The sequence below is a fragment of the Polypterus senegalus genome, chromosome 10 (assembly GCF_016835505.1).
Source record: "Polypterus senegalus isolate Bchr_013 chromosome 10, ASM1683550v1, whole genome shotgun sequence".
NCBI lineage: Eukaryota > Metazoa > Chordata > Cladistia > Polypteriformes > Polypteridae > Polypterus > Polypterus senegalus.
This window is the reverse complement of record NC_053163.1, coordinates 14,265,211-14,286,222: the sequence shown is the minus strand read 5'-3', so window position 1 is coordinate 14,286,222 and position 21,012 is coordinate 14,265,211. Positions and strand designations below refer to the sequence as shown.

Sequence of the window (21,012 nt, the reverse complement as noted above, 5' to 3'; positions counted from 1 at the left end):
TGCGAGGCTAAAACACTCAGTTACATATGAACGTCTTGAAATTGTTTAGTTGATGTTCGTGAACTGCATGCGCTTTGAAAAGACCGTTGATTTTACGCGGAGGTGACGTTACAGTCAAATATTGTTACAGTTATTGTAATAAACTATTAAACTAAAAACAATAACGTGAAGTTGACCCACTGTGAACGTTTGGAGCTTATTATTTTGTTTTCTACTGCAGTCCATCTACCTGATTTATTATTGACATGTGTGCCTTTTAGAGATAACGAGATGACGGGGCTGGTGTGGGGTATTTAAGGGGGCAGGTTCGGCTCCATGGGTCATTTATCCGAGGGAAGCCCCATCCCCAGATATCATGTGAAGTCGCTCCTCTTTCCATTTTGTTCTGGAGCTGGAACTGTGGGATGGGTGTGAGTTTCGACAATCTGGGTTCCATGAGGGTCTTAGTCCGGCTTTAAAATTGGTAAAGTGAAATGTGTGGATTGATCTTTATTGAGCTTATCAGTTACAAGCCTTCCAATGCACGTTAGTGATGACCATGCCTGCATTATTTCCTTCTACATCAAAACTGATTTTTTTTTTTTTTACTAGGTCAATGCGTTTAGAATATAAGATGGCATTTGGCTGCACAACTAAAAATAAATACAGATGAAATCGGCATGTTTGGTTTTGTGGCTGAACTTGTGCATTGACCGTTTAGCAGCTCCAAGAGTGCAACCAATGCTGCCCCGAAGCTCCCCACCAGCACACCACCCCACCACCACCACCCATCACACACCCACCCACCGACCGCGACAGACGGAGTCTGCGCATTGCCAAATCTTTGGACTGCGTGCATGTTTGTGTTACAAAGGCAGCGCACCTTCACAAGACAGACAGGTAAGACGAGCCGGGGATTCGTAATTGTTAACATTTAGTAAAGCTTCTTTTAAGTACACGATCACAAAATATATATATATATATATATATATATATATATATATATATATATATATATATATATATATATATATATATATATATATATATATATATATATATATATACACACACACACGAGAGAGCCAGTTTGCTCGTTAGGGTGATACAGAAACATTACACCCGATTTAAAGCGCCTTTGCATACAGCGCTGAGCGTACGGCACCAATAAAATCGAAGCACTAAAAGTAAGTTCGCAACCATTTAAACCGTCTTTCTCGTCGCCTTTTGTTATTTACCTGTAAAAACGTTAACATTCAAAGTTAAAACTGTTTATTTTTATTTAAAGTTATTGTTCAGACCTGCATTATTGAATTTCCCTTGGGATTAATAGTATCTATTTTATCTATCTATCTTTTTTATCTATCTATCATCTATCTATGCTATCTGGATCTATGTGAATTTCTATGGGATCTATCTATCTATCTATTATATCTATCTATCTATCTATCTATCTATCTATCATGTAAAAGCATCTGCATGCTAAATTAAAAGTGATTTTTCTCTTTCAGGTTGATAAGTGGAATTGATAAAAATTATAATGATTTTATGTTATAAATGAAATAAGTATTTAGAGATTTTTCATCTTGACAAATGTCCCACAAATGTACGAGTCAAATAAAAAAAAGTTACGGATTGCACAGAGAAAATTAAATAAAAATAAAGCAAGCAAAAGCCCCTTAAATAAAAAAAAATATATATATAAAATAAATCAGGAATGTTTTCTAGCAATGTTTTAAGGAATTGATTTTGTTTTGTTGCTTTCCTTATTTACCTTTATAATATATATTTTTTTGTTTTCATTTTCATTTTCCGTTTTATGAATTACGAAATATGCAGTGTAAATTTCTTCGAATAAAATAAGGAATGTTCTAGATCCCCATATTCAGGAATGTATACGGGCAGTGTCGGTCGAAGCCCATTCGGGGTTCTGCACTGGGTGAACCGACATCGCTCGCCCCTCATTGTCCATAGTGGGTAGTCAGTATTATCAAGGGGTTATCCCCTCAGTGTCCAGAGCGCAAAACTCTAGACCACAACAGCACAAATGGTGCCCCTTTTTGAGGAACGTGGACTCCTTCATGTACGGAGTGTGCCCTGTTTTACTTTTTCAGCGCCCGCTCAGTGTCCTCAGAGTTCCACGGCTTTGCCCCCCACAAAGCCCCAAACCACCCGGTGTCTGGAGCGCGCATCCCTTGACTTTTCATGAATGGCGCCCTCTCAGATGCCAGCGTCCTATAAGCGGCCGCTTATGTCGCCTGATGGGTTGACCGACTCTGCCATTAGGAGAGGGTTTGACTACATTTTTTAAAATTTGAATTTGGACTCATTTCGATCTACCGGTTTGTACAAAACGTCGATTCGCATTTACATTTACGTTTAGCAGATGCTTTTATCCAAAGCGACTCCCAGAACACAATCGAGTAACATTTCTGTTTTGAAACAAACGATTATAAAATTGACCATCGCAAGTGGAGACTTCTAGACCGAACAGAACAGGCTAAATCTTAAAAAATAACGGCTCAAAAATTGCTCTTTATCCGGGTTGTGTGGTTCATATGATACCATTTAATTCCGGGAGAGGTTCTTTGCGTGTGAGATATTTTCTAATATGTAGAAAAAACAGAAATATTTATATGCAGTAGGACTCGAATAGATTAAAAAAAACTAATTGCTAGTTCACAAATGTGTTATTTTATACTCATTATTATTTATGAACCTGTTAACGAATCTAAACAAATAAAAGTCTTTTAGGAACCTTCATCTGGATGTTTCTTTTGGGAAAAAACAATAGTCCCCTCTGGCATAAAGAGTTCTCCTTTTCTCAGCTTCTAAGAACCGCACATACCGGTAGCAACCATCAATTAGAAGGATTTTTACAGCACAAGAGCCTTCAAACGCTTCTTAAGGAGGGCGTCAGCATGTTGGACTGAGGTGGGCAGCTCGTGCTACAGATAAGAAAAGTCCATCTTGAGATCTGAGGTGGCATCGCCAGACGACGTTCATCGGCAGACCCGAGTAGTCGACACGCAGCGTGCACCCTGAAATAAGTAGCAGTTCTTTAATGGCGTTTGTATGGTTCCTCGTAGAACTCTTGAAAGACAAAGCAACATTTCATTCTGGAAAGGGGTCTTTGCACATGAATTTGGTTCTTTGTGCTTTGAAAAAATTTCCTAATATGTAGAAAAATCTGAAATCTTTAATTTATAGGCTGCCAAGCACGAGAACAACAAATGAAGAAAATCTGGATTGCGCCTGTGTGATTGTGCCTATGCTGTGAGAGTCGTTTTAAATGCAATACTAATTGGCATTACACAAATCTGTTATCATCTGGTTATTCACGGAGCCCGCTACAGATTTAAATAAATACTTTGTGGAGCCTAGATGGAGTTTTTGGGAACCAAAATGTTTTCCGTATATGGCATCGCTCTGAAGAACCACTCTGACGCCTTTATTTACCTCACAAGTGTCTCCGTACACATAAGTGCTGAACCACTAAATTCGTAGGCGACCATCAAGGATTCGAACTTAGGGTGCGCTGCTATAGGAGCCATGCAGAGATAATTCGAAAGACAGAAGAAGAACAAGAAGAAAATCACCTTCCGTTTACTTGTTATGTTATTCTTAAAGTTCCACATTTTGTATTAAGAAAACTATCAAAGATAATTTTAAAATTCGAATAATAAACTTCTTTAAGTGCAGCCATGGAGCTCCCCGACCTGCTGAGCGTATTCTCTTTGACTGCTGGCTCTGGGCGTTGTTCCCAATTGTACTTCGGGTGTAGTTTGCACGCCATTTTTCAAAAGAGAAGATTAAAGGAAGAATTTCAAAATTCATTTTTGAAGAATTGCAGATACTATTAATGAAACGTTCTTGTAGGTCTATGCTATATATTAAGATACATGTCGTCGCGCGCACTCCTGAAAAGCCTTAGCATAAGGAGACCGCGGGCAATAGGACATCGATTTAATGAAAGGTTTCAGATGTTGTACTTTTAATATTGTTCGATAGAATTCAGAGAAAAAAAAAAAATAATATATCACAAGTCTCAGAAAAATTAGTTCGACTGCAAGCGAGACACTTCAGGTCTACCATTCGCCATGAGAAGTGATTAAAAAAAATTAAAACGTTTTCAAAAGATGCACAGGATTCAGATTATGAGCATTCTGCGTTCTGTTATGGAGTTGCGTATTTAGTGTCTGGGGTGCAAATATTATGCATTCAGTTGTAGGAAATGTAGTGCATTAAAGCACTGCAAATGTTAATTTAAAAACGACATATTAAATTCTGGCTTCAAATAATTCAGATGTGCTTACGCCGGGCATAAAATGAACCTAAAAGCTTTCACAGACTGATAGATAATTAAAACACTATATGATAGATAGATAGATAGATATTAATTTTAGTAGGCAGGATAATAATAATAATAATAATAATATAATAATAATAATAATAATAATAATAATAAAGTTATTATTATTATTATTATTATTATGTATAGTACCTTATCATACATTTACTGTACATGCAACTAAAGGTGCTTTTCACAGATTAAAATTAAAATAAAACAATAAATATAGATAGATAGATAGATATTAATTTTAGCAGGCATAATAATAATAATAATAATAATAATAATAAAAATAATAATAATAACTTTATGTATAGCACCTTATCATACATTTACTGTACATGCAACTAAAGGTGCTTTTCACAGATTAAAATTAAAATAAAACAATAAATATAGATAGATAGATAGATATTAATTTTAGTAGGCATAATAATAATAATAATAATAACAACAACAACTTCATTTATATAGCACCTTATCATACATTTTACATGCAATTTAAGGTACTTTTCATAGATTAAGCAACACAAACAATAAAGATAGATAGATAGATAGATAGATAGAAAGATGTGAAAGGCACTATATAATATATAGATAGATAGATATTAATTTTAGTAGACATAATAATAATAATAATAATAATAATTTCATTTATATAGCACCTTATCATACATTTTACATGCAACTTAAGGTACTTTTCACAGATTAATCAACAAAAACAATAAATATAGATAGATAGATGTGAAAGGCACTATATAATAGATAGATAGATAGATAGGTATTAATTTTATTAGGTATTAATTTTATTAGGCATAATAATAATAATAATAATAATAACAACAACAACTTCATTTATATAGCACCTTATCATACATTTTACATGCAACTTAAGGTACGTTTCACAGATTAATCAACACAAACAATAAAGATAGATAAATAGATAGATAGATTATTATTAATGGTACTGTAGTAGGCATGATACGATAGATAGATAGATATTAATTTTAGTTTTTTACTTTTATAATTTTAAAAACTTTAGTCATGTTGTGTCTTAATCTCTGTTTGCTTATATACTGTGTACTAAAATGAATATGAATTTCATTGTTAAAAGAATAGTTTTCAGCATTTTATATATTTTATTATTTATTTTACTTTATTATTTATTTATTTTTATAGCTCATCATTTTATTGTTTTTTGTTTTACCACACAGAAGTCATGGCTAAAACATATAAGGCTGATGACCGCATGGTCATTAAAATCCGCTATTTAAAAACTCCCAGTGAAGGTTCAAACCTGCCAGCAACATTTAATTGCGAGTTTGAAGATTCTTACAAGGTGTTCCTCAAAGGGAACCCCAAAGGACTGGGGGTAAGTCCATCATGAATTGATTAGAAATGTAGTGGTGGAGTCTTCTGAATAAAATAATCGATCGTCTTCTCCTTTGATGCTTGTTTTATGACCAACGTATTATAAAATGAAAATAGGTGATTTTTTTTTTTTTATTAATACATGAGTCTTATTCTATAATTAGAGCTGAAACGTTAAGCTATTTAAAGGAAAGCTCAACTCATGTGGCTTATTTGAATGTCTTTAGTGTGGTGGAATTGATGGTCATTTCTAAAACAGCGTTTATGCAGAAGCAGCATTAAAAGGCATCTTTTATTTTTAATCCTATTTCAAAGTATGATATTTATTACAGTTTTTTTTATTTGGTGGCATAGTGACTCATTTCTGCCTAAGAGCTTCATGGGACTGGAAGTGGGGTCTGTACATTCTAACTATGCTTTCACTGTGGTTTTTTTTGAGTGGGGACACTCTTATTTTTTTTGTCCCACACCAGTAAACTGTATGTATTTGGGTAACCAGGTATTATAAATAAGTTGCCAGTTTTGGACTGGTGGCCCAGGGTAGCTCCTCACTCAGTGCCATGCAGCTTCAGGAGACGAATGGATCCCGTCTTACATTAAACAGCAGGGCTCATTTTCTGAGCTTTGACACATTCAGGAAGGTTCTGTTTTTTGATTCACTAACCAGCCAATGTCTATCAGACATGTCCTCTTTTGTGACTGACCTCTCAATCCATCATGGCCTGTCTAAGAGCTCCGACTGCACTTCACTCAGTAGCTTTCCATTAAAACAGAACATCTTTATCGATCGTCCATGCTGTCATGAAGCTCATGCACTAGGCAGATTTGCCAACGGCATGCTCTGGTTTTTGTTTGTGTGCCCCTCTGGCACTACTGCTTATGCCAGAGGGATCATTGAAGTATAAACTCTGTTGAGGCAGCTTTTTAAACAATTTGACAGATAATTTTTTTTTTTTTTTTACAGATTGCTCATATTATTTTTGGATTGGTCAATCTTTCCCTTGGAATATGCCTGTACCAACCACATGCTAAAATGGGAATATATCCAACTGTGTTTTCTTGGCCAAGTGTCCTGGTAGGTGTAGGCTAATTGCTAAAAGATACGTTTTAGATTTGAATACTTTCACGCTGCATTGAGTGAGCAGTAATTTCATAAATGTCTTTTTTTTTCTCATTGACAAGTATACCAAAGTAACAACAAGATCATAAAAATTGGATCATAATTAACAAGAGAAACATTACAGTAATGTAGAACAGCACACATCACAAGACCAGAGGCAAGGTGTAGGAAGGACCCGCGGTATAAAGCATTACCTATATCAGTTGTTTCACATTTATAAATACATTTGTTAGATGAGCATAATTAGTCAAAATAATCAAATTAACATCAGTCTGGGGGGCTCTTTAGGAACAAGTGTGACAGGACAAGGTTACAAAAGTGATCATCACAAGGAAAGAGGTCATCCACTTGAACCCGAGCATGTTCAGGCCCCACCAGTACTTGGAAGGTACTTGGGTTGCTGATGGAAGAGGTGCTGGAGATGCCCACAGGGGGCACTTACCCTTTGGACTGAATGTGGATCCCGATGCCCCAGTACAGTAATAGAGATTCTCTACTGTAAAAATGGCGTGGTCCGTCGAAAGAGACATAAAACCGAGGTCCTGACTATCTGTGGTCAGTAAAGATCTGTGGGCATCCTTCATAAAGAGTTGGGTGTATCCTGATGTCCTGGGAAAATTGTAGACCATGGCCTAGTCATCCCCTGTCTCTAATTGGCTATCTCTTACTCACCACTTCACCACTTAATAGTTCATGTGTGTTGAGTATAGTGGCATCAAAATGGCTGCCTTCGCATTATCCAGGCGGATACTAGACATTAGTGGTGGCTGAAGTGTCTCCCCGTTCACTCTGAAAAGCACTTGGAGTAATGATAAAAACACTATATAAATGTAAAGAATTATTATTATTATTATTATTATTATTATTATTTATTAAGAGCTCATAACAAAATCCAGACTAGTTACAATTCCTATATAATAAAAACAGTTAGGCATAAATTCATCAAATAAGAGTCTTCAAAAACTTCATAAATGCATTGAGGGAGTTCAGACTTCAAATAGAGGTGGGCAACTCGTTCCACCAGCTAGGAGATACGCATGAAAAGAGTCTCAGAGTCTGGACTGAGATTAATACACAGAGAGGTGGCAACAGCAGGCATCCTTCAACAGCAGACCTGAGTGGTCGAGAAGGAGCACATACAGTAAGTCTCTTCATCTATACACTATATCTCATATTTTCTAACTTTAGCTTGACCCCCCTCATATATATATATATCTCAACACACTCGTGCCACCTGCCCAAAAGTGCCAGGATTCCAGCACAATTAAAGGTTTCATCTTGTCCTCGCCACCATTTGTGCCCCCAGATTATTGCCGAACACTACAGGCCGAGGGGTACTACAGTCACTAGTACACGTTACTGTGACTTGCTGGAGACCAACGTGAAGTCTGCTATTCGATCCAAGCGGCGGGGACTGCTGTCTCAAGGAGTCCTTTTGCTACAAGACAATGACACACATACTGCTAAGAACACCAAGGGTTGTCTGGAGAAACTGAAGTTTGAGGTATTGCCACATCCTCCTTATTCACCAGATTTGGCAATTTGTGATTTCCACCTTTTTGGACCACTAAAAAAACATCTGAGTGGTCGTCGATTCAAGACAGGTGACGATGTGAAGAAAGCGGTGCACGAGTGGTTGTAAGGATGAGAGAAGACCTTTTATTCTGCTGGAATCCAGGCATTTCCAGGCAGGTGGCCCAACTGCATTGAGAAGGGAGGAGACAACGCTGATAAATGGCATGATCAGTTTTGTGAAGGTTCATTCCATTTTCTGATAAATCCCATTTTCTAAGTTTACTTTGACTATTTATACAGTATATAGGTGCTGACCAATTGAGTACTCTATAGTCAAGCATCAAGAATTTGAACTTATTTAGTGCTTCTACGGTGAGCTAATGTAGTGTGATCTAAAGAAAGTAGTGACATGTCTGGTTGAACACAAGACGTGTCACTGCTTTTTGAATCATCTAAATTGACTTGGTGACACATGCTGGTGCTCCTGCGACTAGAGAGTTGCCTGTAGTCCAGACATGACAAGACCAAAGCCTGGACCAGGAGTTGTGCTGTATAGTCTGTCAGATGCAGTCTGATCCTCTTTATATCATATAGTAACATGATTCCCAAAGGACAACTGGTCATTGATCACCACTCCAAGGTTGATGACATAACTGGCGAGTGTTAGTGATAAGGAGACAAACTGAAAAGAGATGCTGTGCCGAATAGATGGATGACTTGGGATAACAAGAAGGTCCAGTTTTTGCCAAATTGAGATTGAGATGGTGTTCCTTTAACCAGGTTATACTATCATAGAGACATTCAAAGGTTATTATACAAACATATACAATAAATGAATTCATAGTCAAAGTAGAAAAAAAAATGTAAAAAATCAAAGTTAATAATAAAAGAGCAGAAACAAAAAAATACAAAACCTAAAAAACACAATTTAACCCCCACCTGAGAGAAGCAAAGGAGAATAAAGAGCAAGGGCAAAAATAGTCAGGAAAAAAAAATTGGCAGTGGTCTCCCCTTGACTTTCTCATATGCTCAGATATGGGGATGGATATTTGAGGGGTAAACCACAAGACAAGGATTATCTTCTTATATAATACGCTACTGTGGCTGTCCGCTTGTCTGTCCAGGATTTGAGATCCCCTGTAGCTCGCAAACTGTTTGACCGATTTGACCTGAAATTTAGTACACATATACTACGTGACCTCTATTGTCCTCTTTTGGGGGTGATGATTGACCTCCACGGTCAAAGGTCAACCCAGGAAGGTCAAGATCAAAAATCAAAATTTTCTACACGTATACTATGCTGAAACTCTGCACTACAGCTTAATATTAAAATCAAAGAGTTTTGGAATTATTACTCTTTTTATTTTTATTTTATTGTACAGTCAACTCTCGGCAGCGGACAGAAGGGCAGCCATGCAGCACGTGGATATGGGTGCCGTTCTCATCCCTACCACCTTTGCCATCACTTCCCCTACCTCTTCATATTTTAAATCATTCTACACATATATGATCAACAAAGATCAAGATCAAGGGTAAACGGAGTTTGGTCATCTCAAGTGTATTCACTGCACGTTATCATGCAGTGCACCGTTACTGGTATTTTTAAATTATGTGCATTAAAGAACTATCAACAACAAATCAAACCAAATTAGCAATATATTGAATAATTATAATAAAAGTAAAGTTGAATAAATTGGACTCTGCAGCTGCATGAGTAAAAGGTAAAATACCGGTTATCGGAAATAGCCCAAAAGTTGTTAAAAATCTGCGTTTTACACCTAATACTTGTATTCAAAATTTGGTTGACCTAAGTGAAACTGTACTCTAGTTATCATGTTTACATACACACACATAGTCAAACACACAGACATAATTCCAAAAATGGTATTTTTGGACTCAGGGAGGTCTAAAACATCGAGATTCATCAAAATCTCGAAATTGAATTTTTGGACGATTACAATACTTTTCCTATATTTTGTATACGAGAAAGATAGGGAGGTCTAAAACATCGAGATTCATCAAAATCTCGAAATTGAATTTTTGGACGATTACAATACTTTTCCTATATTTTGTATACGAGAAAGATAGGGAGGTCTAAAACATCGAGATTCATCAAAATGTCAACATCGAATTTTAGGACGATTACAATACTATCCCTATACTTTGTATATGAGAAAGTAAAAAAAAAAGGAAAAACAAAGGACTATGTCCTTTTCCCCTGATACATTCAGAGATTCTAACTATGGTACTTTTTAGAGAATCACAGATATAGCTATGTAACGTTGGCATAACACTAATAGGAAAAACCATGAGACATGACGATAGGGCCTAGTGAGGTAAAGTACAAAGTTGAAGTGCCTCGTGACAAAGACACAAGGTAGGATTTGACCAAAAGGTAGAACTCAAACCACCTGCCAGTGATGCCAGGCTCTGAGAGGCTGGCAAGGAGGATTCGGTGTTTGACCGTGTCAAGGGCAGAGGAGGGATCTAGTGGGATAAGAGACAAATGACATGTTGGTAGGTCTGGCCATTTGTAACGTGTCGACAATGTTAAGCAGCGCCTTCTCTGTGGAATGGCCCCTCTTGAAGCCTGACAGTCTGCTCTTAGCACTGGAGTTTTGACACAAATACTCAATCAAGTAAAATTATGAGAAAGCAAAGACCTGAATACACTGACAGAACTGGAAGGCATTACGTTTTTAATCTTTAGAAATGAAAATTCATTAATACACTTTTATGTTTCTTTCCCTCATTGTCATTAGTTTATTCTGACCGGAGGTCTTGGCATTCTGTCTACATGTTCACCTAACATTTGTGTGGTAAGTGCAGTTTACTGCCTGTTTATATTAATTAATTAACATTCATATTAATTAGTTTCTACTTTGTTTTGATATATTTGAACAAATTTGTATTGTCATGTGTGATTGTTCTGTATTTCGTTAGCATTATAATCTCCATTTTTGTCTGCGTATGTACGAGGAAAGTGTGACGGTGGTGAGGTCTGCAGTAGGAGTGATGGATGCATTCAAGTTGGAGGTGGGATTACATCAGGAATTGGCTCTGAGGCCTTTCTTATTTGCAATGGTGATGGACAGGTTGACAGATGAGATTAGACAGGAGTCCCCGTGGACTGTGATGTTTGTGATCTGTAGCGATAGTAGGGAACAGGTTGAGGAGACCCTGGAGAGGTGGAGATATGGTCTAGAGAGGAGAGGAATGAAGGTCAGTAGGAACAAGACAGAATACGTGTGTGTAAATGAGAGGGAGGTCAGTGGAATGGTGAGGATGCAGGGAGTAGAGTTGGCGAAGGTGGATGAGTTTAAATACTTGGGATCAACAGTACAGAGTAATGGGGATTGTGGAAGAGAAGTGAAAAAGAGAGTGCAGGCAGGGTGGAATGGGTGGAGAAGAGTGTCAGGAGTGATTTGTGACAGACGGGTATCAGCAAGAGTGAAAGGGAAGGTCTACAGGATGGTAGTGAGACCAGCTATGTTAAAGCAGGAGACAGAGCTGGAGGTGGCAGAGATAAAGATGCTAAGATTTGCATTGAGTGTGAAGAGGATGGACAGGATTAGAAATGAAGACATTAGAGGGTCAGCTCAGGTGGGATGGTTGGGAGACAAAGTCAGAGAGGCGAGATTGTGTTGGTGTGGACATGTGCAGAGGAGAGATGCTGGGTATATTGGGAGAAGGATACTAAGGATAGAGCTGCCAGGGAAGAGGAGAAGAAGAAGGCCTAGGAGGAGGTTTATGGATGTGGTGAGAGAGGACATGCAGGTGATGGGTGAAATGGAGCAAGATGACGAGGACAGGAAGATATGGAAGAAGAAGATCTGCTGGGGCGATCTCTAATGGGAGCAGCCGAAAGAAGAAGAATCTACTGTTGCATTTTTGCCTTGAGAGTTGTTGCGCTGAGGGAGAACTTGTGGTGTTCTTGGTGTGCAAGAACAATTTAGTTTGTACTGTTGTGTTGCACAAGGGACATTCAAAATGTTTCCACACTTTTTCTTAACTCTTTTTATTAAGAATGTCAAAAACAAATTACAACACTTTTCTACATAGTCACCTTCCATTGCGATGCAATTTTTCCCAGCGTCGTACCAACTTTTTAATGTCCAATTACTACTTCACCACTTCCAATGAAAATATAAAAGTCCGTAAACTTTTTGAACGTCCCTCGAATTTCTGAGGTGGCCGTGATAGATTGGCCATTTGGTTCTGTGAAAGAGGATTACTTGTATTCTGCTTTGTGTGTTGTATTTACCCCATGTTTTACTACTGTACCTGGAAGGGGGTCTTATTCGGAATTGCCTTTTCCCCAGAAACGTTTTTTTTTTTTTGTTATCGTAGAGAGTCAAGGCTTGGGGGGCTGTCAAAAAAGAGAGGGTTTGTTAAAGCCCATTGAGGCATTTGGTAATATGAGAAACAAGATTGTTGCTGTACCATATGGCGCAATTGGATATATTAGACGTCAACTTATAACGTTTAATATGTCGTCAAGTTAACAGCAAATTACCAAGAGTGTAGTTGACTTTTCCTTAGTGGGAATCATTTACTCAAGTTTATTAACATATTGATCCACAGTTAACCATTTTAGTTTGGTTGCTTTTTGCTGATTTCCACTGTGAGATAGCAGGTCTGTGGCATATGCTTTTGAATTAAATAGGTAATGTTTTTGGGTAGCTCCTCAATAGTGCTAGAGCCATGATTACAGCATATGCATCCTACAGGGTTTTCAGAGGTCAGAGGAAGGGGGCAAACTAAAGAAATACAAGAGACCCATGAGTGAGTATAGTATTGGGTGCCTGAGTCGAGGGAGATTGAGGCAGAACAATCGGTAGCCCCGTGGAAAAGGAGCGATCGGCACTCCACGGGGTGGATCGTTCCCCGCTGAATTTCTGCAGGAGCCAGTACTATAATCATGGAGTCCTTGTTTGGGATCCCGAAGATGCTAAGAGTGCATGGGGGAAGACGGGAGGCCAGCTGGCCCTGAGTGGTCTAGCAGACGTCGACGAAGGCAGCCACGGCGGGAGTCTTAAGTGAGGACCCCTGCTGCTGGTGTCTCCACCATTTGCAAGACCCATTGGGTGAGCCGGGGGACACAAGGGAATTAAAAAAAAAAAAAACACACCGGGATCAGAAAGAACGTCAAAGAAAAGAGAGACCCCAATTACTATATAGCTTAATTCTGCTTTTAACATGGGGTTATTTCTTGATTTTTAACTCGTGGGCTTTCACAGGTTTTATGCACTGCAGTTTTGGGCAATACTTTATAGTTGTAAAAAAAAAAACGCACTAGACACTTTGCGTTAACCCCTTGCTGACTGTGTGTCCCCTCATTTGCCCGGCTCATTCTCGGGTACGTTATTGGCAGCTCTGGGTTCAAAAAGCTCACAGAAGCAACCAGGGAGTGTTGAACTGACACAAATTCCATGGAATTATTATTATTATTTTATATTATTATTATTATTTTTTTTTTTTTTGCAAACATAACACATAAAATAACTTCTGCTCCATACATTTCACAAAACAAATAGCATATAAATGATTCCATACCATAATCAGTAACAGGCACTTTGTTCGGTGGTTCAGTATTAAGTTTGCTGTTCAGTAACTACTGTGCTGTTTCAATTGCTTAAAGCGGATGTTGTCTCTTTATTTTGAACAGGTGAAGTCCTTCTACTTTACCAGTACTATGAGCTTTCTTTGGGCTTCGGCGGGAATGGTTATCTATTCAATTTTGGCTACTGGTAGCCCAAAGGTGGAGGTAGAACATGTAAGTTCCATTCTTAGTAAATTCAATCTGTTCCTTCTCCATATACAGTACGAACTATCAGTAGTGGCATCTTCATTCACGGTGACTTACAAAGTCAGGTCACAGTACACTTGCATTTTTACAATTGGCGCACAGGCATGTCACATGACTTCCTTAGGTGGGGCTTGTAGACTGAACTGGCTGACCATTGGGTCCAGTGGCTTAGTCACTATAGTGCACTGTTAGCCAGTATATTACACCAACCAATGGTTGTGGACCAGCAGAGTACTGAGAAAATCTTCACAGGCTAAGGAGGTGGAAAATATAATAAATGTATTTATTCTGTAACATAATTTATTTAACCAGTGTCCGCAGTAGAAATACATAAGTGACGGTACTCTCTTTTCAATTCTGATTTCATAACAGAGCAAAGTTTTTACCATTAATGTTAGATGTGAGGCTCATGTCCTCCTTTGATTTTTCAAGTGTCCAGACTTAGTAACATCAGATCAGAGAGCGAGGGGAGAGCGGGGGTCCCCCCTGAAGTTTCAAGCGTCCAGACAGAATAAGACGTAATTTCTCATTCAAAATGTGTGGCCTGCAGAGGGCGCACCGCCGCCCGGACCCAACACAGACAGACACAGGACACAAGTTCAAGGCACACACATTTATTTTCTTCTGTCGTTCCTCGTGGGAAACGCCTTCCTCATTTCCCACAAGCCCAACGCAGTCACTCCGGCACAAGCACAAACAACAACAACAACATTTATTTCTATAGCACATTTTCATACAAACAGTAGCTCAAAGTGCTTTGCATAATGAAGAATAGAAAAATAAAAGACACAGCAAGAAAAATAAAATAAGTCAACATTAGCTAACATAGAATAAGAGTAAGGTCCGATGGCCAGGGTGGACAGAAAAAACAAAAAAAAACTCCAGACGGCTGGAAAAAAAAATAAAATCTGTAGGGATTCCAGACTATTAGACTGCCCGGTCCCTTCTGGGCATTCTACCTAACATAAATGAAACAGTCCTCTTTGGATTTAGGGTTCTCACGGAAGGACTTGATGATGATGGTCATGTAGACTTCTGCCTTTTAATCCATCCATCACTGTTGGAGCATCATGATGCTTTGAGTAGGTGGTGGTGGCGCAGACCGCCACCACAAAGAAACCAGAAAAAGAAACAGAAGAGAGAGTAGGGGTCAGTACGAACACAATACTCTTCTTTTCCTTCTGTTTCTCTACTCCACTCCTCTGGGTAAGCTTCGTATCCCTCCTCCCAAGTCTGGCTCCCATAGTAGTGGCTTTTATAACACGCCCGGTAGTGCCCCAGGTGCATGATGACCTATTTCCTGCAGCACTTCTGGGTGTGGTGGTAGAACTACCCACAAGGGATTGGTAGATCCTGCTGCAGAACACCCTGGCGGCGCACACGGATCACAACAGGGTTGCACCAAACTCCAACTCCCATGGAGCCCTGTAGGAGTCTGAGGCACCGCTGCAACCCTGGGGAGTTGCCATCTAGCACTCCATGGGAGGTAACATTCTGGACACGCTTGTTCACCTGGTCCTTCCAGCGTTGAGGTATCCTGGCCAGGGGGCTACAAATGTTATCAGAAAAGTGTTCACATAGGTGGCACAGGGGCACTTGCTGCTGCCTCACAGTAAGGAGTCCAGGGTTTGCATCTTCTGTGTGGACTTTGCATGTTCTCCCCATGTCTGTGCAAGTTTCTCCTGGGTGCTCCGATTTCCTCCTACAGTCCAAACACATGGAGGTTATGTAGATTGACAATACTACATTGGCCCTGGTGGTGGGGTGTGTGTGTGTGTTCACCCTGTCCCTGTCCAGGGTTTGCTCCTACCTGGGTGGGCTCCTGATATTAAAAGAACTGCTGCCTACAATCAGACAAGCTCAGTTCCAGTTCTCTTGGTCTATTATAACCTGCCTGGTGGCCTACTAGGTGGACATTAAAGGTTTCTGTTTTGTCCACATATTAGGAATCTTTTCAAAGCACAAATGTAAAGAACATTTTAAAGAATTAAATGGTTCTTTGTCAAGCATCGGCACTATGAGGATGCAGACAACCCACTAAAGTGCCATTAAAAGCACACTTTTTTCAAGGGTGTCTGAAAGATACACATCCCTGCCAATGAAAACCAGAGTAATATCTTGCAAATCAAGCATCTTTTTGAAATTAGTTTTAAAAATGAACTTCAATAAGGATTCTGAACCATGATTATGGACTGAAAAGAGGTGGGGTGGGAGGGTGTCCCATGTCCCAGTCCCATCATAGTCCTTCAGTTCACAGGCTTCACACAATTTTTTGTGCTCTCAATATCACTGCTAACAGATAAGAATGACAGACATTGCCTGTCTATGGTTAACTAATATTTGGTAAAAATTTACTTAGCGTTGATGGATCTGATAAAGGGGTCGATGTCTAAAGATTTCATGCAGAAGATTAACACATCCAAGAGAGTTTTTATTTGAAGACGTGTGGCCCCTTGTGACTCTGGACTGGATTAGGTGGGTTTGAGAATGTTATGTTAGGGTTACTGAAACCAGATTCGATCATCTGCATTGAGCATAACATTTTCTTCTGGATAACTTCTTTATCCGTATATAAAACAATTGCTGTATAGAGGCCTTACTTGGAGTTTTTATGTAAAGAAAACTTCACCTTTCATTGTGTAGAGTTTTTATTTTCCCTCTGGAATACTCTATGGACTTCCTATAAAGTATACTCTCCACAAAAACTATTATATACACTATGATTTTTATAATATGTAATGCTGTGACTATGATTTAATAATATCAATATGTAGAAACTCGACCATCCAATCGATATGTAACTAAATACCTATCTGTATATATTCATATGCTGGAATCCTGCCAACTACGCTATCACATCCTTCTTCTTTTTTGACAGATGATCAGTTCTGTCAGCATTTTGTCGGCCGTTCTCCACGCCCTGGAGATTGTTGTCAGCATTGTCTCAGTGCATTTTGCTGGGAGAGGAGTGTGTCGGGATGACTTCAATGTTCTGGTAAGAGGTATTCATTTCTCAAATGAAAAGATATCATTTAGTAGTTTTGCTTTCCTTGTTGTACTTTTCATGATCCTGACATAAGTAATTGGAGAACTGGATTATTAGTGCCCTCTTCATAACCATATATTTGAAGTTTAAAACAGAGGAATGGTGCAGTATTACATACATGTTAAAACTTCTACAAATAATGATTTTTTTTTTTTTTCATGTCCTCAATCACAAGCATCCATTTTGTTCTTCACAGTTTAGATTTGGATTGTTTGAATATTCATTCTTCAGTATGGATGTCACTTGATCTATATAAGACTTAATGATACGATAAATACAAGGGATGTTCAAAAAGATTCCACACTTTTCTTTAACTCTATTTATTAAGAATTTCAAAAACAAATTCCATCACTTTTCTACAAAGTCACCTTCCTTTGCGATTCAATTTTCCCAGCATCATACCAACTTTTCAGTGCCCAATTTGTACACGTCCCGCCTTCACCGCTTCCAACAAAAATATAAAAGTGCGGAAACTTTTTGAACGTCCCTCGTAAATTAACATAACATATTCAGACTTTCTTAATTCATTTTGTGGTCATGGAAAGCCAAAGGCGGCACGCTTCCCGGGTCCTCCCTGCGTGGAGTTTGCATGTTCTCCCCGTGTGCTCCGGTTTCCTCCCACAGTCCAAAGACATGCAGGTGAGGTGCATTGGCGATTCTAAATTGTCCCTAGTGTGTGTGTGTGTGTGTGTGTGTGTGTGTGTGTGTGTGTGCCCTGCGGTGGGCTGGCACCCTGCCCAGGGTTTGTTTCCTGCCTTGCACCCTGTGTTGGCTGGGATTGGCTCCAGAAGACCCTCGTGTTAGGATATAGTGGGTTGGATAATGGATGAATGGATGGAAAGCCAAAGACTTTCCCAGCAGATTTAGACCTAAGGCAGGAAACTACTAAAAAAATTAACTGTTATCCTTTGTGAACTTTGACCCGGACACACACAGACGGACAACATATTGTTCATCACCACACACTATTTATTTACACTATTTACAAATTAAAGTCACGTGCAACCCAAACCCCAGTGCCTCTTGCACCGATTCCCCAAAGTCTAGGGCTCACAGTTCCTGTGCCTTTCTTTCCTGGCCGCCTCCAGTCCTCTCTCCAGCTCTGTCCACTTCCACCCGACATCCATTCTAGACTGAAGGGAGGCGGCCCCTTATATAATGCTCCCAGATGAGCACCAGGTGTTCCCGGCATTCCTTCCTCGACCACGCCCCAGCGTGGCGGAAGTGCCGGCTGTCCTCCCGGCAGCTCTCGGGCACCACATTAAGTCTTCCCCCCAGCACTTCCTGGTGTGGCGGAAGTGCTGGGCTCCAGGGTTCCTCAGGCACCAGGGCGCCGCCTGGCGGTGGACCACACGGGATAAACCGGCATCGGAGCGCCACCTGGCGGTGGCCACGGGTGGTTGGGCTTCCAAGCCCTCTACCCGTGGCCCCCAATACAACCAGGGCGATCGCCCCCTTGCGGTCTGGAGGAGGCACACGCCCTCCTCTGGTCCTCCAAAGTGCTCCCGCCCCGGCCGAGGACCACACAGGATAAACCGGCATCGGGCGCCGCCTGGCGGTGGCCACGGGTCCCTACAGGGCTGGGCTTCCAAGCCCTGTACCCGAGGCCCCCAACATAACCAGGACGGACGCCCCCTCGCGGTCTGGGGGAGGCACAAGCCCTCCTCTCGTCCTCCTGGGCGTCCCGGCCGGGCTCCACACCTTGTTTAAATAAATTTATATTATTCATATGAATTCTTCATTACTTAGCCTGAAAGAAATATACATATTTGCCCCTTATTCTGAATTATGCAAAATGATCGTGTGACTCCACTGAGTGTTAACCGTCCTTTCATTCTTTCAGCCTGTGATTTTCCTGGAGCAGAACTGCTGACTTGCATCCCAGGGACTGACATTAGGAAGACATGGCCTGTCGCACACCTCAAATAAACATTTATGGCTTTCATGAGGCGCGGTGCTTGTCCCAATGCTGGATGACATCACTTGGCTGCGCCTAATGGCCCATTTATGAAGAAAATGATTTTAGGATTGTAAGACATGCCGGAAATGTCAAACCTGACACAAAGCGAGCGGTTTGTGTTTGCGAGTGTGTTTTGTGTAATTATTAACTGTACATAATGCTACAATTACACAGGTATTCAATGAAACTTTTCCCCATTATTACATGTGATTTTTATATTTTTGGACACTGAATTAAATAATTAAAACTATTTTTCTCCATTGCAAACCAACTTTTACATTTTTTTAGCTGTCAACTATATTTTTTATGTACGCATTATAATATTAGTATTTTGTTTTCAAAATGTGTTTAAATTTATTATATTCTAATATTAAAAAAAAAACTATGCTTGAATCAACATTTATTTTGTTTGAACTAAACACGGTGAGGAGTCCTTGCTAGTCAGGGCCAACACAAGCCCAGGACTTCTCTGTGAATCGGCCACCACATCCAAGAATTTCTCTTGGGCTCAGAAGCAATGGCTGGCTTGAAAAAAACTTCGGATTGGAGCCAAAACCATCTTCAGACCCAGGCTGGTGGATCCAGATCAAGAGATGCTACCAGTACGTTATATTAAGCTTGGTTTGACCGAGCAGCTTGTTAAAGCCTATCGAAAGATGAAGACTGTGTGATGGATTTGTGCAGAATGTTTCTAGATTTGTCTGAGGCTAAACTGAAGTATGGGAATTTTTGCTGATTTCTGATGCAGAATTTGATAGTGTGATGAATGACTTGGACCAAATGGTTTGGGTATCTTTTAAAGAAGTCATCTCTAAGTTGTTAGGTAACAATAAAAAAAAATTTGGGAGTGGTCTCCCCTCGACTTTCTCGTATGCTCAGATATGTGGATGGATATTTGAGGAGTAAACCACAAGACAATGATAATATTTTTATATTATGTACATTACAGAACCATCAACGACAAATCAAATCAAATTAATAATATATTGAACAATTATTCTAAAAGTAAAGTTGAATAAATCGGAATCTGCAGCTGCATGAATAAAAAAGTACCACTTCTGGTTAGTGGAAATAGTGCAAAAGTTGATAGAAATCAACATTTTCTACCTAATACTTGTGTGCAAAATTTGGTTGACCTAAGTGAAATGTACTCAAGTTATCATGTTTACAGGCACACACACACACAGATAGACAAAATTCCAAAAATGGTATTTTTAGAGCTCTAAAACGACAAAATTCATTAAAATTTCAACATCGAATTTTTGGACAATTACAACACTTTCCCTACGAGAAAGTAAATTGGACTCAGGGATGTCTAAAACATCGAGATTCATCAAAATCTCGAAGTCAATTTTTGGACGATTACAGTACTTTCCCTACGAGAAAGTAAATTGGACTCAGGGAGGTCTAAAACATCGAGATTCATCAAAATCTTGAGGTCGAATTTTTGGACGATTACAGTACTTTCCCTACGAGTACAGTACTTTCTTGAGGTCCTTACAGTACTTTCCCTTTACTTCGTATATGAGAAAGTAAGAAATGATTTCCGATGTAGGATTTGATGGAGCAAGGAACGACCTGGAATGAGAGACTTGGGTATCGTTCAAAGATGTAATTTCAAAATTTTTAGGTAACATTAAAGATCCATATTATAAAGAAATTGGGAAAATGTTATAGTTAAGAATAAGGTATTGGGCTGCAACATATGTCTCTCAAAGTTTGTCTTTTGGATTCGTATTTGAAATTTCTTCCTGAAAATCTGGGAGCGGTAAGTAAAGAGCAGGGTGAAGGATTCCACCGGGATATCAAAGACTTGGAAAGAAGGTACCTGGGATGTTGCCATGAAAGTGGATTACTGTTGGGT

At 39.4% G+C, this 21,012-nt stretch overlaps 1 protein-coding gene across 1 annotated transcript; it reads left to right on the top strand.

Annotated features, from left to right (window-relative positions):
* The first annotated feature begins 863 nt into the window (after positions 1–863).
* On the top strand, positions 864–19,395 carry LOC120536194 (membrane-spanning 4-domains subfamily A member 4D-like). The gene is made up of 7 exons (XM_039764530.1): positions 864–879; positions 5,542–5,699; positions 6,663–6,773; positions 11,096–11,152; positions 14,002–14,109; positions 17,021–17,137; positions 19,032–19,395. The coding sequence occupies exons 2-7, from the start codon at positions 5,547–5,549 to the stop codon at positions 19,059–19,061; spliced, it is 576 nt and encodes a 191-aa protein (XP_039620464.1). The 5' UTR covers positions 864–879; positions 5,542–5,546; the 3' UTR covers positions 19,062–19,395.
* Positions 19,396–21,012: the final 1,617 nt, after the last annotated feature.

What these genes read in the sequence shown, in the direction of transcription:
- LOC120536194 (XM_039764530.1), top strand. Translation starts at nt 5,547, where the DNA reads ATGGCTAAAACATATAAGGCTGATGACCGCATGGTCATTAAAATCCGC. An exon ending in GGAACCCCAAAGGACTGGGG is followed by an intron (nt 5,700 to 6,662) that starts GTAAGTCCATCA and finishes TTTTTTTTACAG; the next exon opens with ATTGCTCATATTATTTTTGG. An exon ending in GGGATGACTTCAATGTTCTG is followed by an intron (nt 17,138 to 19,031) that starts GTAAGAGGTATT and finishes TCATTCTTTCAG; the next exon opens with CCTGTGATTTTCCTGGAGCA.